Consider the following 25,375-nt stretch of genomic DNA (forward strand, 5'->3'; position numbering starts at 1 on the left):
CGCGCTGGTCGGAATGCTGCTGCCTGAAGACGGAGCGGCAGCGCTGCCCCTCCTCGCTCCTCCCTTCTCAGGCCCTCTCGCTTGTCTCGGTTAGACCCGCTTGATATTTGGCGGGTCTTCCGACTTTTGACCCATTTCATTGGATGATGAATCCTGGAGCCTGAATAGTGGAGCTCAAACGGGTAGTCGGGACCCTGTGTGAGTACGTACCTGAGGTGCACCCAGCGTACCTACCTAGGTAGACGCAGTAAGAGGTACGTACCTTTCCCGTCTCATTGTGTGTATCTGAATGTAATTATGGCTGTCTTCTCCCTTTTCCCAGCACCATCAAGATACCTCTCCACCACCACCACCACCAACAAGTGAGGAATGAATAAGAAAGTTTGTTAGTAGCTGCATCACTCTGTCATTTTTCTACCATGAATTTTTACGGATGAATACTTCCATTGGACCTCGGGCTGACAAAATAATCATCTCAATATCGAAACACACACACACACACACACACAAACCCGTCTGCCGTTTGGCTCATCTTTCTTTCCCTGTGCCATGTTGGAGTCGGACCAAGACGTCTCTACGAATACGCGGCTCTTCCTACCAATGGCTTCATCTCTTTTAAATCTGCGGCATCCACACTCATCCACACTTATCCAACAGTCTTTACGTCCCACGCAAGATCAACACGCCCTGTTCCTGGGAGCCCCATCGAACCACGACTAGGACGCCATCTCCCCCCTCCCTCATGATCCCTCCTGGATACGCCCGACGTCGACTGTATCCTCGTACTTCGTCTCTGTTCTGAGTAAGCTGAGGCTCGGTTTAGCGGTAAACATCCCGGCTAGCACTCTGTATGCGCACCAGCGGACCGTCTGCGCCAACCCTACCATTACTACCTCTGCGTTGCCCAGCTTTGCTGTGCTGTGCTGCTGAGGAACAAATACCAAGTCAGGCTGGTACCTCTTGGCGCATTCCGTATGCGCGCCTCGTCCACCAACTTACCTTACCTGCCTCAATGTATGGATACAGACTAAAGACTACACAATCCTACTCAGTGGTGGGCGGATCGTCGAGTGCTTCTACTGACTCTTGGCGACCAGGTATTGGCGGAGGCTCCAGCGCCAAAGTTCCTCCCTCTGAACCCGAGAGCGAATCCTCATCCTCACGAGCCATGGTTGCCGGTACCTGGGCCACGACTGAAAGCCTTGTACAAATCCACCTCGACATCTTCAGACAGCAGCCAAAGGACATGGTCAGACTTTGCTCCCAAGCAGACATGTGGTCATGAGTCTCGAATGCGGAAGTCCATCCGCTATGACAGGCACGGCACTGGAGGTCCCTCCTCCTCTCCTAGCCTTCAGCAACCTGGTAACTCCAAATGTCCGTCACCCCACGGTCTCTGTTATTGGCGTCTTTTTTATATGGCTGCCTAAAAACTAAACCCTCGCCCATATGGAGGCATCCACATTGTCTCCGACGCACCAACGCACATATTCCCCACACGCATTAAGGTGACCGGCCTGCCTTTAATTGCCCATTGTTCCCCGGAGCAATGCCAGACTATCATTTCAGCCAAGAGGGCCGCCATAGGAGGGGGTCAGGGGCGGACCGGAGGGCCTGTCCGGTCTACTACGTACACGGGACGAGTCTCACTTCGTTGGCGGCATATGCAGTGCATATCTAGAGCCCTTTCCTGGCCTCTCTGTGGTTGACCCTGAGCAGAAGTAATCGGGCCTCGGGACAACCTCGACGCCATCCGGCATATTTGAGCCTACAAGGCGGGCAGCCATCTAATCGAGTTTTGCTTCACGTCTCACGAGAATGGTAAATTCCACTGCTCCGCAGAGAGGTTCGCTTGAGTCACGGCCTAAATCCGTTCGAGGACGGGCTCCCACGACAGCCGATTAAGGACGATACTTTCTCCCAGCTCTCTCTCTCTCTCTCTCTCTCTCTCGCCACCCTCGGCTCGACCAGACCGCACTTTCAGACATCACGGAGCATCAAATAATCCTGCTGCCTGCTCGGCAGTCGCCCGTTAGACCGATCACTCTGCAAATGCCCGAATCCAGAAGCCTCTTGAGACCCTCACTCACTGCAACGTTGCCTAGTCCGAGCCACTGAGCGCGCTATCGGCCCGGACCTGATACACAAGGCCAGGATATTGTTTCTCTTCGAGTCCTGCACGCAGTTCTTCATGCCTCTCTCAAGCGAGACTCGACTGGGACGCAGGCGCTGTCTGTTGCGGCTCACCACTCACGACTCATGATAAGGCATAATTGCGAGCCGCAGGATACCCAAAGCTGTCCATACGTGACCACGAGCCCGTCCAGGTAGCTCCCAGACCCCATTGCCACCTTTTGTTTTCTCGCCATACATAAGACAGGGAGTATGACGTGGAGTCTGGGGATCGGAGGCCTGGACAGGACAGACCGTGCTGCTGTTGCTGCGACCAGACTTGCCGGTGCGGTGGCAAGATGCCCCGTTCATGATCACCAGTAACTGCCCTGATGTGCTGACAACCCTTTTCTGCTCATATCAGAATCCCAGCTCGTGCTATGGTGTTCTTGAAGCAGTGCCAAGTGCGTTGATGGCCGCACCCCGAATGTGAATTTCGTTCTCTGGGCGCAAACTAAATGAACCTGTCCGCTACATAGTACTACTGAGTACCGCCTTCTTTTTACTGTGAGGAGAACAACTCCAGAAATCAACGTTGAATGTGCGTGTACTCCATACCCGGCCGCCGAGCCATCGTAGCCTCGCCTCCGAGCGTGATGGGCCCCCGCGAAACCGAATGGCAGGCTCAGTCTAGATGTTGACCCCGCCCCCGCCCCTCTCCATTGCCTCGCAAATGGCGCAAAAAAGCACCCTGAGAGGCCATGTTGAAGTGCCAAAAGACGAGGAGTACTGGCAGCTCGTGCCCATCAACAACCGGAGACGGCCCAAAACACAGCTGGTGACCTGCCCTGACCAACAACCAACCCCTAAGCCAAGGCCAGTCTGTCGCATTCCTTTTCCTCGTCCCCCATTTCGGTTTCTTCGAGAAAAACCGAATGCTCGACTCGTCCGGCACTCGGCTGGGAACTTGCGTGCTTTGTTACTCTCGACGCATTCTTGTGATTCTGGAAAAGTCCACCTGAAGCCTTGCCCGAGACGGATGTCTGCCCATCACCAATGACCCAAGAGGATGGGAAGAGGAAGCGTATTCTAACAACCTTTGCCAACCAAAAGATATCCTCTCAGAGCATACATAAAGGTAAACTGCGTTTTACGTAGGTCTTGTTGTAAATTCTATTGTTGAAACAAAACCAACTCCTTTTTCCTCCGTCCCCCCCCCCAAGGACTGTACTCATGAGACTAACCAAGTACATCACATTCCTCATTGTCCATGTAATAATCTACTTGCCCTATGCTTTGTCAAAGCCTTAACAATAGATCATGTCCATTACAGCCTTGAAAGTTGCACAAGCATCACAAACTACCGGAATATCCAGTTCAAATCTTTTGTCTTACATATACTAAAACAATACAGGCAGGCATAACATGGGACATGAGCAAACATAAAACACAAACGTGAAATGGTATTAGGCCAGCCACTCATTGCATTCCCAAAGAACCACAAGGGCTTGCCATTACCAAACGCCGCCAAATCTGTGTCCTGCCACAATAGAACACAATCCGGCTGACCGTTCCCTCTGCTCCTCCCTTCAGATGCCAACACAAGACAGAGAAATCAAATGCCTAGAACCTCTTGATAGAGGAGGAGTGACAACGTACGATTTCAGTGGTTTGAAGGCTGATGGCAGCCAGATAATAGTGGGATAGAAAAGGAAACTTTCGAGACGAGTCGGCCCTGAAACTCAAGGCGCGAGGGTATCTGATACGTAAGGGAGCGTGGTGGGGGTTCTTGCCTTTGTAGGCGCGTGTTGAGATGGATTCGTGTGCTATTACTCATGCAATCGTACTTTTCGTGGTGTTTCCGAGGAGACTTTGTTTACAACTCGTCGCGGGCATGCTGCACAGTCTCCTTGACAGCGTTTTTAACAGCAGAAGCAGCAGAAGAGGCTGTAGATGAAGCAGCACTGGCCAGGCTGGCAGCGGAGGCAAGGCCGGTAGAGTAGGCAGCCTGCAGACGGCCCAGAACACTCTCCGAGTAGGTGGGCTCCTTGCCAACCAGAAGCTCAGAAACAAGCTTGCTGATATCCTCATACTGTTTGGCAGCTTGGCCTTGAGCCGCGGCGAGACTCTCAACAACAGCAGCCGTGGCTTGCGACGCAAACTGCCCGGCACCGCTGTACGCGTTGTCGTACCACGCAGTGGGGGTAGGCTGGCCGTAGATCTGGATGCTGGCGCGGCTCACGACAGCCTCCCACGTGTCTGAAACTCCCTTCTCGATGGCTTGCGCGGCGTCGACGACGTCCTGGACGCCGGCCGACAGGGAATCGCTGACGATGGAAGCGGCAGCCGAGAACCCGTCGCTGACGGCCGAAGCCACGGCAACGGCTTCCTTCTGCGCTCCCGAGGCCACTGCATCAGCTGAGCGAGTGGCAACAGAGGCAACAGAGGACGCCGTGCCGGCAACGTTGGTAGGAGTGGGGGTCGCGGTGGCGGAGTTCAGGGCCGAGGACGCGGCAGCCAGGAAATCCGAGTAACGAGCATGGGCAACACCGAGGCCGGCGTAGTAGTTGTACTTGGCCTGGTCGAGGAGCTTCTCGACCTGGGAGGTAGGGGTAGCAGTTGCAAGGCCAAGTGCAATCTTGGCGCTCTCGTACTGTTGCTCCGCCCACAGGCGCCCCTCGTTCAGGCGCTCAGAAGCGATGGCCTCGACGCTGGCCCAGTCGTAAGAAGGGGTAGACTTGGCAGTAGCGGTGCCATAGAGGACCTTGGAGGCAGCCTTGACGGCGTCCTCATATCGGGAGTTGGCGGCCGCAAGTGCGTCGGCATAGGCTCCGGAAGCAGAAGCTATCAGCTTCTCTTGCGTTGGCTGGAGGGTGCCGTAGATCTTGGCGGAGATGGCAGCGCTGGCAGAGGAATACTGCTCAGAGGCCTTGGAGACGGCGGCAGAGTACGCCTCCTGAGCTCGAGAAGAGACGCTCTCAGCATCCTCATCGTCGTCCAGGATGGGCACTCTGCTTGAGACGGACTGCGCAGCAGCGCCGAGGAATGCGGGCTTGACAGTCTCGGTGTCGGCAGCGACGGGCTCGCCTTCGACAGATTCGGAGATGATCTCCTCCTCCAGCTTGTCACCGAGAACAGCACTCTCCTCGTCCCCAGCAGGCGAGGATCCGTCGGCATCAACGACGTAGGTCTGGTCGTCGCCGGGAATGATGGTGGAAGCGAGGTCAGGCTGCGAAGCAGTGCTAGACGAGCTTCCGACTACAACGCTTGAAGCTTGGCTGGCGGAGCTACTGGCGGACTCGGATACGGCCGAAGACACGGCAGGGATGACACTGCTGATGCTCTCCTTGATCCCGCTGGCAACGCTGCTAACGGAGCTCGCCACTCCGCCAGAGCCAAGGTCGGTGGCCGGGGACTCGTCCTCGATGACACTTGCAGCCGATTCCAGAGGGTCTTCTTCGGGAGCGGAGACGCCCTCGGAGGCAGCAGCCTCAGAGGCACGAAGGCGCTCGGCTTCCTCGGCGGCAAGGCGCGCGGTCTCGCTGTCGAAGTTGTCGGAAGAGTCCTGGGCAGCGAGCTTCCAGACGCCAACCTGCTTGAGCCTTGCGAGTTCCTGTGCAGCAGATTGGGCGACGGCCATGCCGGAATCCTCCACTTCGTTTGAGGCTTCGCGTGCCTGTTCCAGGCCGGGGTGGGTAATGATGAGCTTCTTGAGGTCCATGGTCCACTCGTCGAAGCGGTCCTTCAGCTCGTGATACTTGGCCCAGTCCTTGTAGGTGATGCCGTCCATCCAGGCCCACTTCATTCCAATCTTTTGGAGAGCCAAGTCGCGGATGCTCTCGAGGATCTTAAAGTGGGTGTCTGCGGCCGCCGAGACGGCGCTCTCGATTTCGGCCTCGTATTCGTCCTTCCAGGCGCGGATCTTCTGCGCCTTCTCCTTGACGTTTAATCCAGACTTCCGGACAGAGGCGAAAAGCTCTTCCTGGGCGGCGTCGGGGGCGTCAGCCGACTGTTGAACGAGCCTGATTATCTTCTTTTGCAGAGCATCGACCTCGGCCTTGGCGGCATTCTGGAGCTCGGCGACAAGTGTCTTGCCCTGGCCATGGGCCTTTTCCTTGATGACACGCTGGGAGATCTCCTCGACGCGGTCTTCGATTTCGGAAGCGCCTTCATCAGCGGCCTTGGCGAACTTGGACTGCCAGCTGCTGAGATCCTCGGCGACAATATCGCGGGCGGTCTTGCGGGCGTCAGACTCATCCTCGCCGGCCGGGGGCGGGCGGACCTGCTCCGACTTGTCGTGCTGGGCGACCTCGGAGGCGTCAGGAATGTGGGCGCTCTCAATGGCAGTGGAAGCCTTCTCGGTGGCAGAAGAGATAGCGGAGGAGACCGAGGCAGCGGCAGTGGACGCAGTGGACGCAGCGGGCTTGGTGAAGGACGATGCTTTGGCCGTGGCGCTGTACCAGATGTCAGTAGTTTCTTGGGGTGAGTGAGCAGAGTTGGACGCGTATTCTCTCTTACCTCTCGGAGACGTTGTCGAACGATCCCTTGGTCTTGTTCTTGAAGCGGCCAAGGCGCTGTCCGATCCTAGCCAGCTGGGGCTCGACATTCTCCAGATACAAAACGCGGAACTGGGGCCAGACGGTGGCGTCGAGGAAGCTGTAGGTCTTGTTCCAGGCCCAATAGGCGGAGGGGACGGCCGTCTCGGTGGTGAAGCGAGAGGCGACGGCGTAGCCCTGAGCGGCATAGGGGTGGGCAAAGTGGTACGAGGGCAGGAGGATGTCGTGGTAGGTCTGCAGGGCGTTGGTGCGAGCAATGTCGTAGTATGGGCCCAGGGTGGTGGAGGCCTTGGCGACGTGGGGAGCGACGGTCTGGTCGTACTTGTCCTGTGCCTGCTTCTGGTAGACGGCGAGCTTCGGGTGGATGTTCTTGTCCCACTGCGCCTGGCCGTAGGCCTGGGCCTGCTGCAGTCGAGGGCCGGCGTATTTGGTGGCGTAGGCCTTGGTAGGGACGAAGACTCTCTCGTTGGCGACGTTGTAGTAAGGGGTTGCCTTCTCGACGTAGGGGGAGGCGTAGGTATGATAGTAGGGCTCGAGGTGGGGTGTTACGGCGTGTTTCAGTTGGAAGTACGGCTTGCAAATCCTGGGAGAGGACTCGTCGCAGGCGTCGAGATTCGCGGGGCAGCGGAAGAGGATGGAGATGATGGAATACCAAGTCAGGATCCTGGGTCGAGTGGTCAGTAAGAGGGGGATCTCGAGCATGTGCAGGCAAGCAGCTTTCGCCGTGACGACGAGTGGGGGGAATAGGTGCACTCACCTTGCGACGACGTTAAAGGAGCGGCCGATCAGGGTCGGACCCCTCTGAGGAGTCGACCTCCTCTTCACGGTCACAGCCTGTCCATTCATCTTTCCGTTCGTCGATGTGCTGTTCGTCTTGACGATGGTGGTCTTGGTGCTGTTGGTGTTGCCGTAGACCTTTCCGTTAATCTTTCCGTTGGGCACTTTGGGAAAGCCGTTGGCAAAGCCACTGGTAGCCTCCATGACGGAGGTTGTGCGTTCTGGGAAGAACCAGGCTGGGCTCGCTCGCTTACGAGTGACGTGATTTGGCGGCTGTAGCGTTGGTGGGAAAGTTGGAGAAGGGAAAGCTAAACCAGGTGCGTCGGGGACGAGAGGACCCAAGCTTAGTCGAATCGGATTTCAGCTAGATAGGCAGGATTGGTTAGCTGGAGACTGGTGGGCGATGGTAGGAAGAAGGGGGGAAAACAAACAAGAAAGGCAAGCTGGGGGTAAGGACGTGAGGCAAGAGATAGGGAAAAGGATTAAGAAGATAGAGAGGGAGGATGGATGGGGGAAGGGAAGAGAGACAGAGAGAGAAAAAAGAAAAGAAAAGAAAAAAAAGACAACAGGCGGCTTGGGTTGGTTGGTTACACGAAGAGCTCTGACGATTTTCAGATGTCGCAGTCCCAGACTCCCAGAGTCCCCCAGGCGGCGGCGAACATGGGCTGCTTCAGGCGGCCTGGACCGGGCTGGATAGCCAAAAGCTGCATAGCACACCGATGAAGGCGCAGGGGGGGTGGGTTCCAATGCGAGAGTACGGATAATGATGAATGAATGGGGACGGTTTGGGGGTTGGAGAGTGGAGCTCAGGAGTTCATGATTGATCTACCTTTCCTTGAGGATGATGGTGTTTTGCTTCAGTTTGTTTTAGGGTAGCCACGACGGATACAGCAAAGCCCCCCTATCCGTACCTTTTTACTGAATGAAAGGGTGGGTATGTTTTAGCCTGGAATGGATGATGATGATGATGGTGAAGAGTAGAGAAGGTCGGAGAGCGGATTGCGATGCTCGATGTTTGGTTTCCGTTCAAGCACTTGCTGTGCATCTTTCCTTGCTGTCTTTCATACAGATAGATAGATACCTTACAAAACTCTGTACAATGCCTTCCCTAGGTACCTACCTAAACTACCTACCTACGTAGGAGGTAGGAGATGCTTCCTGGTTCTGGGCCAAGTTTTCGCGTTCCTCTAGCCCCGTCTGGCCAGACCCGCATGTACTCTTTAGCAGGGATAGCTGCCAAAAGAGACTTGACATGCGGAAGCTGTTATAAGAAAGACGCTGAGCTCTAGCGGCATCCTTCGCCTGGAGCAGCACGCTGTGGAATGTCTCACTAACGTCATCGTATCGTCGTCACGCCTGTTGTGCTGCTATCACCTCCGAGTTCACCAACCAGCCACTGACCAACCAGCTCAACAAGCCGGCGACCCAAAAAACAAGCAAAGCAGGCTGGCAGACAAGCAATAGGATCTAGCTGGTCTCGCCCATGTCCATCCCTCCGTGAGCTTGAGCGAGACATTGAGAGCGCGTCAACCCCCCTCCCCTTGCAAACAGGAGGAGGCCCCTCTCCAGGCATGGGCTGATGTAACCGATTGGCAGACGGCGCCCTCGCCGCCGCCCATGAGCCACGGCCCGCCGAAACACGCCAGTCAGGGTCCAATCAAGGGGACTATGCCAGGCTCTAGTGATGCAGCATTGCATCGTTCGCACGCAAGTGTGGCTCACCAGCTTGTCTCGCCGTGATGACGCTGTTTGCTGTTGCTGTTGTTGTGGCGAGTGCTGTGCTGATGAGCCGAGGGTTATTGGGTGGTGTAGTGTATGTACCCAAACGGCTGGCTGGCTGAGTGCAAGTACAGAGTACACATCCAGCGAAAGTGTCCATCACGGTGGGAGCCGCCAGATCTGTTTCTGACACGTGCTTCTGACAAGGCCCCAAGTGCTGCTGCTGCTGTTTTTGTTGTTGTTATTGTTGTTAAAGACACCCGCTTCAGTGTCCAAAAGTCAAGTCTCATGATGTCCACTGAGATTTCGACTTCCTGTCATCCTGTAAGCAGCACTGAAATCTATCCACTGGCATCCCAGTACTGGTACGGTTGTCGAGTCGAGTTGGAAACCATCATCTAGGCGCTAAGGTGGCGGCCAACATGCCATCGGCACAATGACATAATGATGCAGCTCCTTCTCCTTCTCCAAGTTGCGAGTTGGAGAAATCCAGTCACGTGCTATAGCTCCACAATCGGCTTCAAGGCGGACCCAACCGGCAGAACGTCCGCGGGTCGGATGATTCAAAGCTCCGGACCCTGTCTACCTGCCTGCCTGCCTGCCAGCCTGTCCTGGTCCCCTGCTTGGACCGCGTTGCGGACGATGGGGAACTGAACCGTGCCACGGCCACCGCCACTGCCACTCTGGAATCTGGGACCTGAACCACCTTCAACCGGGGCATCTTAGCGCAAGGGGATTCACATCATTTTCCTCACCAATCTTCTGCGGCAACTTGCGTGTCTTGACGATTTATGATATTCAACCCTCTTCGTCTTTGACCTCTTATTCTTCTGCTTTGGTGTGTTCTCGACCTCCCAAATCACTCCTCCATTCGCCAAAAAGCTCCGGCTGTCCACCCTCCCCCCCCCCCCGCCGCAATCTGCTCCTACGGCTCGATTGGTGCAGCTCCGACTTCGATTCCAACTCCGAAACTTGCGAGTTTCCTTCGCGTGGCCTTACCTCGAGCCTGGTATTCGAACTGCCGCCATCGTCAATCTTCCTCACGAACCACCCACCCTCTCTCGTCCCTTCTGCTCGACTTCACACCTGGCTATTCGCCAAAGGGCACTGATGCGTTCCTAAACGAACTTGCATCTCCGCAAAGGGCTCCTGTCCCCGCCGCCACCGACCCCGACGACTCGTTCACGATGGACGACCCCGCGATAGAGCCGCTCATTGCCGCTGATGCTGTCGCCCACTCTCGCCGCCGCCTGTCGTCCTCGAAACTCACTTCCGCCCTGCATGATGCCGCAAGACCACGATCCCAGGCCAACGATGCCGGCGCACTCGATCCAGACACCTGTCGCATCTGCAGAGGTGAGGCCACCGCCGACGAACCTCTCTTCTACCCCTGCAAATGCAGCGGCAGCATCAAGTACGTCCACCAGGACTGCCTGATGGAATGGCTCTCTCACTCGCAGAAGAAACACTGTGAGCTTTGCAAGACGCCGTTCCGCTTCACCAAGCTCTACTCGCCCAAGATGCCCAAGACGTTGCCCGCCCACGTCTTCGTCGGCCACATGGCCAAGTATCTCTTCCGGAACGTCCTTGTCTGGCTGCGCGCCGCCCTGGTCATCAGCGTCTGGCTGTGCTGGCTGCCCTATCTGATGCGATCCGTCTGGGCCTTCCTGTTCTGGGTCAGCGACGAGGGGCTGGGTAGCGGCGTTCTGTGGAATAGCTCCAATGCCACCGTCAGCCGAGGCGTCTCGGTCGCCTTCTCTGTCGCCAACTCCAACGTCTGCCCGGCTTCGCCTCTTCTCGAACCCACCACAACTCCCGCAAACCTGGGAGGAATGTTGAAGGACATTATCCAGGGCCAGGAGTTGCCTTTCAGCCGGTCATTTCACGGCGTCAACATCACCACCAACGATTCCATGTCGGCTGCTCTCCTGAGAATGCTCCTTGGTTCCATCACGTCCTCGGGGTCCAACAACTCCACCGCCGCATCCGCCGGAGGCAGTGACCCCGTTCTGGATCGCCATCCGTCATTGTTGAGCGGCGTCACGTGGTTGCGCAACATGACCAGGTACCCAGTAGTGAACCGGACAATCATTGGCGTGTTGGAGGGTCAGATCATCACAATCTTGGTCATCATCTCATTCATTCTCGTCATCCTGGTTCGCGATTACGTCGTCCAGCAGCAACCCGAGATCAACATGCGGGCTGCCTTTGCTGCCAACGACAACCAGCAGCCTCAAGATCAGCCCCAGCCGCAGCCGCCGCAGCCCCAGTTCCGGCGTCCGCATCGTCGTGAGAATGAGAACGAGCATGGCCACGAGCATGTTCATGAGCATGAGCATGATATCGAGCATGAGCACGAGCATGATGACGATGTCGATATTCTCAACCACTTCCACAACGAAGATTTGAGAGGTCCGAGTGAAAGCGACGAGGACGAGGACGATTCGGCAACTGCCGAGCCTCCTGGCGATCACGACGACATGCCTCAAATGTCGTGGGGCGACCAAGACCCTACCTTCGGAGTCGCGGACGCTCCACAGCCAAGGACCCTCGGTGCTTTGGGCCCACGCGCCTTTGACAGAGCAGCGACAGATTTCGACTTCAACACGCCGCCTGAGGGCGGACCCAATGGGGATGAGGACGCCCAGACGCCCGTCGCCACTGTCCACGAATACCTTCGTATCTATCGCCAAGCGAATGGCGACCCTGAGAAAATTCTCAAGATCATCGAGGAGGAGGACTTGGATGAGCCGCTGGGTTACTGGGCCAGAATCACAAAGTCCATGATAGATAAGAACCGGGAAATGGGCGTTCCTCAACCGAGAAACGACTCGGACAGGTCCGAAGGACCCTCAAACTCTGGAGACTCAACGACCCCGCCCCCTTTCGCAGTTCAGCTGCCTGCTCCTTCAACACCGCAGTTCTCCTGGCCGCCTCAACAACACTCGCCGGAAAACAGTACCGATGGCGTCGGCAAAGGAAAGGGCAAAGCTATCCAGCAAGAAGACATGCATGGATCTACGACCGGCGGCGAAGGTGTAAGCGAGATGCGAGCATCGCCTTTCCAGAGCCCTCTTCGACCCAGATCAGTCTCCGATGGCCCGCAAAGAAACGATACCATCAACCCCTTGGCAAACAACAGCTGGTCCTTCTCGGGGCTGAACAAGTTACCCCCTGCTGAGCCCGAGACCGAAGAGCCAATGCAGACGTTCGGCGCTGCGCCTAGGCCCTCCAACGCCGGCGCACTTGCCGTTCGCTCCACTCCACCGCGTAGCAACTCCCCGGAACATCTCTCGCACACGGACCTTGGGGCTGACTCTGCGGAGTCTCCTCGGGAGAACGGTATTTTCGATCATCGAGAACGGGATCCGCAGCCTGCAGGCTTCGATGGTCTGCCAGAATACCGCGCTGATGTCCCCGAGGCCATCGAAGATGCCAACGGCGCTCTCCAAGAAGGCGAAGACGGCCGAGCGGCTCAGCGGCCGCCTCTCCAGCGAGGAGTCATGGACCGAGTTGCCGACTTCATGTGGGGTGACATCGAGGTCCGCGAGCTGGACATTGGTGGACGCGACGACGGAGCCGTCCATGACCACAATCATGACGGCGACGACGACGATGACGATGACTTTGACGACGAATTGGATGACGACGACGACGACGACAACGTTGAGCAGGATCGCGAGGTTGTCGAAGCTGCTGTGGCCGCCGGTCTTGACCCCGAAGCCATCGACGATGCCGAAGATTTCGAAGGCATCATGGAGTTGATCGGCATGCGCGGCCCCATCGCCGGCCTCTTCCAAAACGCCATCTTCTGTGTTGTGCTGGTGTCTGTCACGATCTTTGTGTGCGTCTTCATACCCTACAATCTCGGACGCGTCAGCGTTTGGGCAGCCATGAACCCCATGCGCCTGGTCCGCATGCTTTTCAGCATGACCAAATTCATTCAAGATGTCGCTGTCGGTGTCATGGCCGGACTGGGCAGCCTCACCCTCTGCTTCATCTATACGTCGGGCAGGATGATGGGCTTCCCCGCTGGAAATGGGGTCGGCTTGCTCATGACCAAGACTTTCAATATCTTCATGAGCGCGTCCAGTCGGGTTCTCGAGAGCCTCACAAGTGAATTGCCCATCATCTCCACCACCGAGATGCAGAACTTCTCCGCTATCAGCCACGAAGCACTGCTCGACCTCAAGTCGTACCTGTCTGGCTCCTTTGTTGCTGTAGGCGACGTCATGAGCTCTGTCTTCGACCGCGACCTCGTAGCAAACACCAAGCACGTGGCATATCTTGCGGCAAACGCAATTGTGTACGCGTGGAACGCCGTTCATGACCTTCCCATCAGCGTCCTCAACCCCGGATCGTGGGTCATCAGCTTTAGTGTGCCCGAGCCCTCGACGGCCGTCAACCAGGCGCTGTCGTACTGGTCCGGCACCGACCGATTCTGGGCGATCCTCTGCGGATACTGGACCTTCTCGGCCATCAGCGCGCTCTACTTGCGACGCGGTTCCCCGTTCTCGAGCGGCCAGACAGGCCAGGAGTGGGAAGCCTCATTGATCGACTTGCTGAACCAGGCCAGCGGCGTCATGAAGGTCATCCTCATTATCAGCATCGAGATGCTTATCTTCCCGCTGTACTGTGGCCTCCTCCTGGACGTGGCGCTTCTGCCTCTCTTTGAGGCCACCACCCTCAAGTCGCGGCTCGCCTTCACGGTCAACTTCCCGCTGACGTCTATATTTGTGCACTGGTTCGTGGGAACGGGCTACATGTTCCACTTTGCCCTGTTTGTGTCCATGTGCCGTAAGATCATGCGCAAGGGCGTTCTCTGTAAGCGTGGCCTGCTTCTGCCCCCCTGTGTTGTCGTCACCCGCTAACCGCTAACAGACTTCATCCGCGACCCCGACGACCCAGAATTTCACCCCGTCCGCGACGTGCTGGAGCGCAATGTCGTGACACAGCTACGGAAGATTCTATTCTCGGCCTTTGTGTACGGAGCATTGGTCATCGTCTGCCTTGGTGGTGTGGTTTGGGGCCTGGCTCTCAGCCTCCCCAACGTGTTGCCCATCCACCACTCGTCCAACGAGCCCGTTCTGGAGTTCCCCGTCGACCTGCTGTTCTACAACTTTGCCATGCCTCTGGCGGTCAAATTCTTCAAGCCCAGCGACGGCTTGCACGCCATGTACACCTGGTGGTTCCGCAAGTGCGCCCGCGGCCTGCGGCTGACATGGTTTCTCTTCGGCGAGCGCCGCATCGACGAGGAAGGGATCCTGGCATTGCGTCCAGGCTCGGACCTCGTTGATCTACCATGGTGGAAGCGGTGCTTCTTGGAGGTCAACTGGCAGAACAGAGTCGTGCCCAAGACGTGGGACGACACTTTTGAGGGTGGCACAGCCAAGCCGACGTCCTCCATATCGGACAGTGAAATCGCCATGAAGAGCCTCCGAAAGGAACGTCTCGTCGAAACGGGACAGCTGATCGAAGACGGGCGCTTTGTACGCACACCTGCGTCGGACCAGGTCAAGATACCCAAGGGAAGACGCGTCTTCATACCCGTCACTGAGTCCAACACGCGTCTGGACGGTAAGACCGACTCGCCCGACACGGACATCTACTCGACGGACCAGTACCAGCTGGTGTACATCCCGCCGCACTTCCGAGCCAGAATCTTCCTGTTCATCATGTTCATCTGGATCTTCGCCGCCGTCACGGGCGTCAGCTTCACCATCGTGCCGCTCGTGTTCGGCCGCAAGATGTTCAAGGTCCTCATCCCGGCCCATATCCGGACCAATGACATTTATGCCTTCAGCATCGGCATCTACATCCTGGGCTCGGCAGCCTACTTCCTGTTCCACGCCCGCTCCCTGTTCAAGAAGACAACGGCCTGGGCGTCCTCTACTATGCAGTCTGTGTGGCAGAGCAATGCCGCGATGGGGGTTGCGCTTATGGGCGTCCAAGCCGCCAGACTTGCTTATGCGTATACCGTCCTCCTGGTTGTGGCGCCTCTCATCCTGACGGCGCTCATGGAGCTCTACTGCCTCATCCCCCTCCACACCTACATGTACCCGCCCACGCCTTATATCGCCGGGACCAACAACAGCGGACAGTTCACGGACGGCATCGTCGTCTCCAACCAGCACACGACAAGGGTCATACAGTCGTGGACTCTCGGCTTACTTTACGTCAAGCTCGGTGCCCGGGCCATCACAAGCCTCTACGAAGGTACCCGCATGGCACATGCTGTCCGCGCTGTTCTGCGTCGCGGCTGGCTGCAGCCCGACGTGCTCGTACTGACGAGGGCGTTTGTGGTGCCTGGCCTCCTCGTTGGGGGCCTGGCGATTTTCGGTCCTCCCTACGCGGTGGGCTGGATGGAGTCGCACGGTTTTCTTGGAACGCCAGTGCCTGCGCCTCACGAGCTCAAGATGATCTACCGACTGTCTTATCCCGCCGCGGCGTTCAGCGCGCTGGCGGCTATGGTCTTCTGGAGCATCGTGAGTGTGTTCAACAACTGGAAAGCGCGCATCAGGGACGAGGCCTACCTTATCGGAGAGAGGCTTCACAACTTTGGCGTGGGCGCTGCTGGTGCGGCGGGTACGCGTGGCCCTTGGAGAGTAAGAGGCCGATTGTGAAGTGGGTGGAATGTGTTCACAAGAGATGAAGAAGGCGAACGAGAGGGCTCTGTCCGCTATTGGTGATTAGATGGGAAAGGGCATCAGGCGTACGGTGTTGTTTCGTGTAACTTTTACAGGCCAAGAGGGCTTGCGGCTCTTATATACACTAGGGCACCTTATCCATACTCGCTTCTAGTATCTCCGCGTTCTCGTCAGGTTGAAGAGCATGCAGGTAGGTGACACATGGGGAGCCATTTTGAGACACATCATGGACTAAAGGATGTGATGTGTAACTCCCGGACCACCAGTGGGTACGGCTCGTGTTTGATATTTCTACTATGTTCCCCAATGTCCTCCTCTCTTTCCATGCGAGCCCCCCCTACCTGGAGATCCCGGTTCGAAAAACATATAAATGCACGCTCGCGTCCTTCACTCCAGTGGGCAATCCTAGAAGAGCAAAGCGGCCCCGCCAACGGCGGCGGCGGCAACGGAGGCGAGGACGGCGGCGGCGGGGCCGAGGGAGAAGAGATTCCCGGCGGCCAGGCGGGGAGCGGCGTTGGGCGTGGTGGTGGCGCCGCCGCCGCCAGAAGCGGAGGGCGTGGCGGCGGAGTCGAGGAGAGCGGTCAAGGAGGGGTCGGAAGTGAAGTCGGCGGTGATTGTTGCGTTCTTGCACTCGGAGCGGGATGGGCCGGCGCCGGAGACGAAGTTTACGGCGGAGCACTTTTGAAGGGGGTTTATTCGTTGTTAGTCAAGGTTTTTTTCTTTCTCGGGGGGGGAATGGGTTTGTCCATGACTTACGGCGTACAGCAGGCCGTCGGGCGAGTGGGCGACGACGGCGACGATGCCCTTCTGGCCGGTGAAGTTGGAGGGCACGGCGATCTGGGGCTCGCAGAAGCTGCCGTAGCCGGTCTGCATGACGACGGGGAAGACCTGGGTCCAGCCGCCCGAGGCGGTCTGGTCGAGGGTGGCGCGGAAGAGCCAGTTGGTCTGCGGGTGGCCGTTCTCCATGCCGACGGCGTCGCCGTCGACGTGGAAGTCGACGGCCGGGGAGGAGGAGGACGGGGTGTAGCCGCCACAGGGGCCGGTGCCCTGCTTGGAATCGCTGTCGCCGAGGGGTTTAGGGACGGAGAGGGAGAAGTGGGCTGTCGCGAGGGAGGCGAGGGCGAGGACGGGGAGGAGGAGGCGGCGGGACATGGTGGCGGGTTTGTTTGTTTGTTTGTTGAAGAGCTGGATACAGTCTTGGCGGGTGTGAGGTGATGTGTCTGGACTGAGATGTCTGGACTGAGATGTCTGGACTTGAGATGTCTGGACTTGAGATGTCTGGACTAGGATATCTGGACTCGAGGAAGAGGGTGACTGGGAAGATCTGGAAGCGCGCAGCGCGAGGTCACAGATGTATTATGGATAAGCTGGAGGTGAGATCTACGGTGGCTAGGCCCGGGATTGACGACAGGACACACGGGCTGTTTATGAACGGAGGAAGATGGGAATTGGTCAATGGGCGAGAAGGGGGGAAACTGGAAGTGACCTAGGCAACGAACAATCCTGTAGGGCTAGCCTGGTTGCGCCGTTTGTCTCGAAGACGGTTAGGTTGGGGGGGTGGACGGCGAGACGGATCGTGTGTTGCGGTATCCTCGGCAGGTCTGTCTGCCGGTGTGTCTTGTCTATATACGTATGTATGTATATGTGTGTATGTATCTATGTATGTAAGGATGGATGGATGTATGGATGGATGCATGTCTACAACCACGCGAGATAAAGTACACACATGCAAGTGAGTTGTGATGAGACGGACGGCTAGTATTGCGGCTAGGGAACCTAGGACGGGGCTTTTGTGCGAGCCTGTCTCCCCGAGAGTCAACCGGCGACTTCAGATCCGAGAGGGGAGAGTTGCCATCTTCGGGACTCGGCACAGACCAGAGCCGGTAGGGGAAGGTGTTTGTGGTCGCTTGGCCCCTTGTGGAAGAGGCGAAAGTGAGAAGAAGAGGAGGCAGAGGCGGAGGCGGAGGCGGAGGCGGAGGAGGAGAAGCAGCAGGGCAAGGTAAAACTTGCTCACTGCAGGCTGGCTCGCTCGCCGACTAGCTTCAGATCTGGACGTGTTGCAGGTTGCATATTCGCCTCTGCCCGGATAAAGGGACAATTGGATGTGTGTAGTGAATGATCACCCAGACTACCTAGTCATAGGAGTAGAATAGCATGTCCCAAAGGTCGAATCTCTCTCGGTGAGAAAACATCTCTCTCTCTCTCTGTCTTCTCTCTATCTCCCCCTCCATGTCTACCTATCCCAAAGGACAGCCAGACAGACTGTGATGCTCTCATGGGTAAGAACAGACTGTCTTCTCTAGAGAGTTTCTTTTAGGGTTTTAAGTTGCCATCCCGGCGACGTCTCGTCCGACAGATTGCGAGCACGACGTCGAGGTAGGGGCGGCGCGGGGGGGGGAGGGTTTTACACTAATATTCCCCGAATGTAAAAAAGAGAGAAAGACTCTAAAGAAGAGTCCAGGCGGGAAGGGATGGTCGTTAACCTTGATCGGATTAGCTCGAGGATGCGCGCAGGGGTTCGCTGCTCTGCGGACTGGGCCCGCGCCAATCACGGGGCAGAAGACAGGCATGTCATTGAGAGGTTTTGAGCAAATTGTGGCGTCCGGCGGATCGAAGTTGACCCCCCCTGTCCTGTTCCCCAGGGCTTTGGGTTGGGGGTTAGATTGGTGATTCTCGATGGTTTTGGAGAGTGGTTGATCTGCAGAATCAGAGCATGGTTCTGGGCAGAGAGGCAGGCGTCTGGCAGATTGGAACCTGGATGGCGAGTTTCTGTTTACAGCTGTTGTCTATGGCAGTGGGTAAGACGAGGAAGAGAGATAGAGAGGGCGGGGGAAGAGGAGGAAGAGGAGGGAGAGGAGGAGGCGGTGGTGGAATAAGACAGCAGACGGACTACAGAGAGAGCGTCAGTACAGAGTTATTTGTGTCCAAAAACGAAAGGGATGACAGCCTCCACTTCCAGATGATCCCTTCAACCTTGAATCAGGCAAAGTTTCCCTCGAGAAACAGCCATACGGATTCTTCAGGCAAAGGCTTGACTAAGTCTTAGATAAACACAACCACAAGGTAAACCGGGTCTGTGTAAAACCATCCGGTCGAGTCGTCCGGAGTCGCCCGTTCTCCCATCGTAAAGCGACAGGCATGTCGTACCGTGGGCGAACTCTCAGTCGAAAATGAAGTCTGCTCCAGCGAGGCGTATCATAGCGGTCTCGTGTCGCTCAACTTCACAACTCAAACCACCTCATGCGAAGCATCCCGCCCTCCATGCCTCTCCATGCGTCTCCATGCCTCTTCATGCCTGCTCATGCCACGCCACGCCCGTTCGGATGCATCCTGAACCGCGTCACGCTAGCGGAGTAGACCAGTAGTGAGTAAACCCGCGCGCACTTCTGTGCCGCCGAGCCGTTCGTTCCAAACCGACTTTGCTGCTTTGCTGTCACTCTCTCCTGCTACTGCTTATGCTGCCGAGGCTCTTTGCCGCCCTTTTCTTGAACTTGCTCAATCCGCCTCAACCACTGACCGGATTCCCCGTCTTCCTTTCTGTGCCCCTAAACACGAGGCCGTTTGAAGTGTCGTCGATTTGGTTTTCCGGACGGGTGTTTTTGGTGTGTTTCGTCCCCTCCCTCCGCCTCCGGGGCATAGATTCGACGCCTGTTTACCGCCCACCAAACCTACGTACGTGTTCATGCGCAAGTGAAGGGATGTTTTTCTTCTGGCTGTGAGATGGTTTTGAGGCCTTGTATTTGTCTTTGAGGATCTCTTGGCGCGGTGCCGCCCTTTTCGACGTCTCATAGAAGCTGTCTCTCTTTTTTGATCCGGTCTGGCCGGCGGATACAACGACCAAGACGAAGACGCCGACGACGACAACCACAGCGACGCCAAAAAACTTCGATCTGTTCCGACGGAAGACGAACACGACGAACGCGGCGACCGTAAATACGGATCCTTGGTGGTTGACGACGCTGGATATCGCAAACCGTCCGAGGAAGACGCGGTAGTACTGCTCACACCTAAAGCTTCACAAACTGTTATCGTAATGAGCCACAACCACAACCATGGAGGAGGAGGAGGAGGAGGGGACATGGGCGGCGGCATGATGATGGGGACGGCCCTGTTCCAGGTCACCAACATCCACCTTGCAAAGTCGTTCTGGTACATCATCGCGGGCGTCGTTGGGTTTCTCGGCATCATACGCGGCCTGAATTATCTCGAGGGTCTTAGAAGGTAAGTCTTGTCGAACCTGACTCTCTCTCTTTCTCTCTCTCTCACACACACACACACTCTCTCTCTCTCTCTCTCACTCTCACACATACAATCTCTCTCTCTCTCTATATATCTTCATCTTGATGCTCACCAACACCACCTCTTCAGACTAAGGAGGCGCCGCTCCGGGTCCGTCCAGTTCCCGACGCGCCCCTCGAACCGCATCACCCAGATCTGGGCCACGACGACGGCCCTCGTGCGCGAGGTGGGCCACCCGCAGCTCTATATCCCCATCCGCGGTCTGCACTGGGCGACACCGCCTCCGCTGGGCCGCGTCCTCGTGCTGCTGGCCTACTGGGCTGTCATCATCTACATGATGGTCGAGGACGCCATCGTCAAGGACGCCTACTACTGGGAGCGCATCGGCTTCCGCAACGCGTGGGTGACGCTGATGCAGATGCCGCTCGTGTACCTGCTTGCCATGAAGGTCAACGTCGTCGGCCTCATCGTCGGCGTCTCGCACGAGCGGCTCAACTGGCTGCACCGCTGGGTCGCGCGAACCATGTTCGTCACGGCCACGGTGCACGGCTTCCACTTCTGGACCGAGTGGGTGCGCGCCGACTTTGTCGAGACCCAGTTGAGGATCCTGCCGGCCATCAAGTACGGCCTCGGCGCCTGGGGGGTGCTGGTCTGGACGTTCCTCACCGGCATGCAGCCGCTGCGCGCCATGGCGTACGAGCTCTTCGTCGCGCAGCACATCCTCTCGGCCGTCATCTTCCTGTGGCTCGTCTACGTCCACATCCCGGTCTACGCGCAGCAGTACCTCTGGCTCACCGTCGCGCTCATCTGCCTCGACCGCCTCGCGCGGTGGGCGATCCTCGCCTGGCAGAACACGAGGCTCCGCCGGACGAAGGCGTCATCGACGACGACGTGCGAGGGTGTGAGGCGGCTGGGCCATGAAGTATACCTCCGGGCCGTGGGGCCGTCGACGACGGTGGTGACGATCAAGGATGTGCACTTTTCGTGGAAGGCCGGGCAATACCTCTACCTCTGGCTGCCCCGCGTCGGGTTCTTCGAGGCGCACCCGTACACCATCGCCTGCGCGCACCGGGTGCCGGATACGTGCGTTTGCAACAGCATCCAGCTCGTCGTCCGGGCGCACGGGGGCTTCTCCAAGAGGCTGTACCGCCACGCGCTGAAGAACGCCACTGCTGCCTCCTCCTCCTCCCCCTCCTCCTCCCCCTCCTCCTCCTCCGGGGCGGTCAAGGGGGCGGCGCTGACGGGGTTCGTCACGGGCCCGTTCGGGGCGCCGCCGAGGTGGGACATCTACGAGACCATGGTGCTCATCTCGGCGTCGACGGGGGCGTCGTTTACGCTGCCGATCCTCGAGAGCGTCGTGCAGAGCCGGGGCGGGACGACGTGCGTGACGCGGATCGAGTTCGTGCTCATGGCGTGCCAGGGCGACGAGGTCGAGTTCTACACGCAGAGGCTGCGCGGGTCGATGGAGCGGGCGAAGCGGGCCGGGATCGAGCTGGTGGTGCACATCGCCATCACGAGGTCGGGCAAGGCGAGGGAGGGCGAGGCGGCCAAGATGGTGCTGCTGTGCTCGGACGACGGCGAGAGGACGGGCTCGGGCATGAGTTCGTCGTCGTCGTCGTCATCTTCGGCGCAGAAGCATCAGCAGCATCAGCATCAGCAGCACCGCCGGGTCGTGTCGGAGGAGTCCGTCGACGGGGGATGTTGTCAGGAAAAGGGGGGGCTGGACCTCGAAAAGGGGGACGACGAGGCGCCGCTAGCGCCGCGGACGCGGAGCGAGTCGCTGGCGGGCATGATGAGGGAGTATTACAGCCGTCCGGACCTCGAGGAGCTCATTCGGGGGCCGGTGGAGGCGTCGGGCGGCGAGACGTCGGTGGTGGTGTGCGGCGGACCGTCGTTGACGAGCTCGGTGAGGAATTGCGTGGCGGCGCTGTCGGACGAGAGGGCCGTCCACAAGGGGACGGGGGCGCAGGGAATTCACTTGTTTGTGGAGGAGTATTCGTTCTAGATTATGATGTGACGGGGGCGGTATATACCATGGATTGATTGCATGTTGTAACGTAGCGAGAGCATATAAGTCATTATGAGAAGTGAGAGAATGGTGGTCTATCTGTGTTAGACACATCCTCACTCACCATCGCAATATTCCACCCGTTTCCAAACAGGCTGCTACTTCTTGGCGTCGGCACTCTATATAGGAGTTGTGAGAGAAGGGGTTTTCCACTTGGAAAGGACTGATGATAATGAGTCTTGAAGTGGACTGCCTATGTGACTTGATGGAGTGTAACCGGATGCTAAGCCGTCCAATAAGGTGCCAGTGTGTACAGTGTTTATGAAGATACTAGCAGAAAAGACGAGGTTAGTGGGACGAGAGGCGAGCGAGAGGTCAAGGAGGTTTATGGTATGAGGGATGAATGAGAAGTGAGAAGTCAGATGAGAAGTGAGAGGCCCAGTGAGAGGTCCAGTGTAAATGAGTCGAGTACCACCTGCATGGCGGGGCATCCTCGGTGAACAGTGCCCCTCCAAGTGTCACCTGCACCCCTCTCTCGGTAAGGGATCCACCCTCGGTAAGCAGCCAACCACAAGCCCTAACCCCCCAGTGACTCAGCCGAACCGCAATTTTTTTTTTCTGCATCGGCGGCCGTTTCTGCCCTCCGCTTCCCGCCCTTTCGCAGCCAAAGCCCACAGCGCCCAGCGAATCGTGACCCCTCCCCCTCCTTCGTCTTTTCTCTCCCCTCCCCTCCCCTCCTCCCCTCCACCCCCTAGTCAAGCAAGTCTCTTTAATGACTAGCGTCGCGCGCTTCCTCTTTTCTCCTTCACTTCGTCCAGCCCACGTTTACACCGCCAGCCTTCGACGAGGAGCTTCTTCTTGTTCTTCAGCTTCGCCCTTGACCTCGATCTCGGCCTCGATCTCCTCCTCCTCGACCTCCTTCCCCCACTCCCTGCTACGCCGTCCGGCTACGACTCGACTCTTCTCGTGCTCGTTCCCGAACCGATCTTCCTTCGACAGCCCTCCACAAACCCCCACACCCGCTACTCTCGCGACAATGGCCGACCAGCTGACCGCTCAGCTCGAGAAGCTGTCCATCGGCAAGCTCGAGTCCTTCCCCGGCTGCTACCCTGACGTCAACCCTATCGATGTCTACCGCTCCCACATCACGTCGCTGCTGTACGATGTGACGGGCATCGAGAAGACCATCATCTACAACGCCCTCCAGTGGACCCAGAGCCTCGACAAGGGCGACCTGGTCCTGGCGGTCCCCGCGCTGCGCGTCAAGGGCAAGAAGCCCGCCGAGCTCACCGCTCAGTGGCTTGAGAATGTGAGCACACGATCGATCCCTCGGGCACAGGGAGGGGCGGCGACAACCCTCTCCTCCCCCCCCCTCTTGCCCCTCCAATGTGCGCCCCTCGAGCAATTGGCTAATCAACCGGCGCCGACCTGCAGTTCCCCGAGTCTCCCCTCATCGAGAAGCCCGTGTCGTTCCAGAACGGCTCCTTCCTCCAGTTCTGGTTCAAGACTGGTCCTCTCTCCCAGCTCCTCATCCCCCAGGTCCGCGCCCGCGGCCAGGCGTTCGGCAAGAACCCCAACAACGGCCTCAAGAACCCCGAGGACCCTTCCCTGGGCAAGAAGAAGATCATTGTCGAGTTCTCCTCCCCCAACATCGCGAAGCCCTTCCACGCCGGCCACCTGCGAAGCACCATCATCGGCGGCTTCATCGCCAACCTCTACGACGGCGCCGGCTGGGATGTCACCCGCATCAACTACCTCGGCGACTGGGGCAAGCAGTACGGCCTGCTGGCCCTCGGCTTCGACCGCTTCGGCAGCGAGGACGCCCTCAAGGAGGACCCCATCAACCACCTCTACGAGGTCTACGTCAAGATCAACGCCGCCATGAGTGACGAGAAGGAGCAGATCGCCGCCAAGGAGCAGGCCGGCGAGGACGTCACGGCCCTCAAGGACAACAGCCTGGACGAGCAGGCCCGCAAATACTTCAAGGCCATGGTCGCCGGCGACGAGGCCGCCGTCGCGCAGTGGAGGCGCTTCCGCGATCTCAGCATCACCCGCTACAAGGAGACGTACGCCCGCCTCAACATCCACTTTGACGAGTACTCGGGCGAGAGCCAGGTCTCCGAGCAGGACATGGAGGCCGCCGCCAAGAAGCTCGAGGAGATGAAGATCTCGGAGGAGTCGGAGGGCGCCGTCATCATCGACTTCACCAAGCACATCCCCGGAAAGGCCGGCAAGAGCCTCGAGCGCCCCATCATCCGCAAGAAGGACGGCACGGCGCTGTACCTGACGCGAGACATCAGCGAGCTGCTTCACCGCGAGAAGAAGTACAACTTTGACCACATGATCTACGTCGTCGCCTCGCAGCAGGACCTGCACCTGAAGCAGCTCTTCAAGATCATCGAGCTGATGGGCTACACCGAGACGGCAAAGAAGTGCCAGCACATCAACTTTGGCATGGTTCTCGGCATGAGCACGCGCAAGGGCACCGTCAAGTTCCTCGACGATATCCTGCGCGACGTCGGCGACAAGATGCACGAGGTGATGAGGAAGAACGAGACCAAGTACAACCAGGTCGAGAACCCGGAGGCCACGGCCGACATCCTTGGCATCAGCAGTGTCATGGTCCAGGATATGAGCGGCAAGAGGTAAGTCAAGTCATTGGTTGCCATGTCGTCCGTACTTTGTCGGCAGCATGGTCGCGCTTTCGGATGCACTGACACGTTTCGCCCGCTCTAGGATCAACAACTACAAGTTCGACATGGACACCATGACCTCGTTCGAGGGCGATACCGGACCGTACCTCCAGTACGCCCACGCCCGGCTGTGCTCCATCTTCCGCAAGGCCGGCGTGCCGGAGGAGGAGGTGGCCAAGGCCGACCTCAGTCTGCTGACGGAGAAGCATGCCATTGAGCTGATCCGCGTCATCGGCCAGTACCCCGACGTTGTCCAGAACACGCTCAAGACGTTGGAGCCCACCACCGTGCTGACGTACCTGTTCCGCCTCACGCACGTCGTCAGCAGCAGTTACGACCACCTGCGCATCGTTGGAAGCGAGCCAGAGATCCAGAAGGCCCGCTTGGCGCTGTACACGGCTGCCAGGACCGTGCTCTACAACGGCATGCGTCTGTTGGGACTGTCCCCGGTCGAGAGGTAAGTCGAGAGTCTGCCGTGGCCTGCCTGCCTGTCTGCCTGCCTGCAGTGCAGTTCAGCCGCAGCTTTGTACCATCTGTGTTGCATGTGAAAGAAAGAACATGATGTGCTGACCGTCTCAACAGGATGTAAAACCAGGATATGGACGGAATCATTACTGCGAGGAG

At 57.9% G+C, this 25,375-nt stretch overlaps 5 protein-coding genes across 5 annotated transcripts; 3 read left to right on the forward strand and 2 right to left on the reverse strand.

Annotated features, from left to right (window-relative positions):
* Positions 1–3,988: 3,988 nt before the first annotated feature.
* On the reverse strand, positions 3,989–7,649 carry CH63R_03374 (Transcription factor; the record flags this gene model as incomplete). Its single annotated transcript, XM_018298349.1, has 3 exons — positions 3,989–6,566; positions 6,631–7,332; positions 7,426–7,649. The coding sequence occupies 3 exons, from the start codon at positions 7,647–7,649 to the stop codon at positions 3,989–3,991; spliced, it is 3,504 nt and encodes a 1,167-aa protein (XP_018163165.1).
* Positions 7,650–10,351: 2,702 nt separating this feature from the next.
* On the forward strand, positions 10,352–15,787 carry CH63R_03375 (E3 ubiquitin-protein ligase march6; the record flags this gene model as incomplete). The annotated part of the gene is made up of 2 exons (XM_018298350.1): positions 10,352–13,988; positions 14,046–15,787. The coding sequence occupies 2 exons, from the start codon at positions 10,352–10,354 to the stop codon at positions 15,785–15,787; spliced, it is 5,379 nt and encodes a 1,792-aa protein (XP_018163166.1).
* Positions 15,788–16,216: 429 nt separating this feature from the next.
* Positions 16,217–16,963, reverse strand: CH63R_03376 (Gpi anchored protein; the record flags this gene model as incomplete). Its single annotated transcript, XM_018298351.1, has 2 exons — positions 16,217–16,489; positions 16,568–16,963. The coding sequence occupies 2 exons, from the start codon at positions 16,961–16,963 to the stop codon at positions 16,217–16,219; spliced, it is 669 nt and encodes a 222-aa protein (XP_018163167.1).
* A 2,881-nt stretch (positions 16,964–19,844) lies between these two features.
* On the forward strand, positions 19,845–22,055 carry CH63R_03377 (Ferric reductase like transmembrane component; the record flags this gene model as incomplete). The annotated part of the gene is made up of 2 exons (XM_018298352.1): positions 19,845–20,032; positions 20,180–22,055. The coding sequence occupies 2 exons, from the start codon at positions 19,845–19,847 to the stop codon at positions 22,053–22,055; spliced, it is 2,064 nt and encodes a 687-aa protein (XP_018163168.1).
* A 1,039-nt stretch (positions 22,056–23,094) lies between these two features.
* CH63R_03378 (Arginyl-tRNA synthetase) lies at positions 23,095–25,212 on the forward strand (the record flags this gene model as incomplete). The annotated part of the gene is made up of 3 exons (XM_018298353.1): positions 23,095–23,367; positions 23,493–24,703; positions 24,750–25,212. 3 exons carry the CDS (start codon positions 23,095–23,097, stop codon positions 25,210–25,212), a joined length of 1,947 nt encoding a protein of 648 aa, XP_018163169.1.
* Between the last annotated feature and the right edge of the window lie 163 nt (positions 25,213–25,375).

This window comes from Colletotrichum higginsianum, chromosome 2 (genome assembly GCF_001672515.1).
Source record: "Colletotrichum higginsianum IMI 349063 chromosome 2, whole genome shotgun sequence".
Lineage (NCBI taxonomy): Eukaryota > Fungi > Ascomycota > Sordariomycetes > Glomerellales > Glomerellaceae > Colletotrichum > Colletotrichum higginsianum.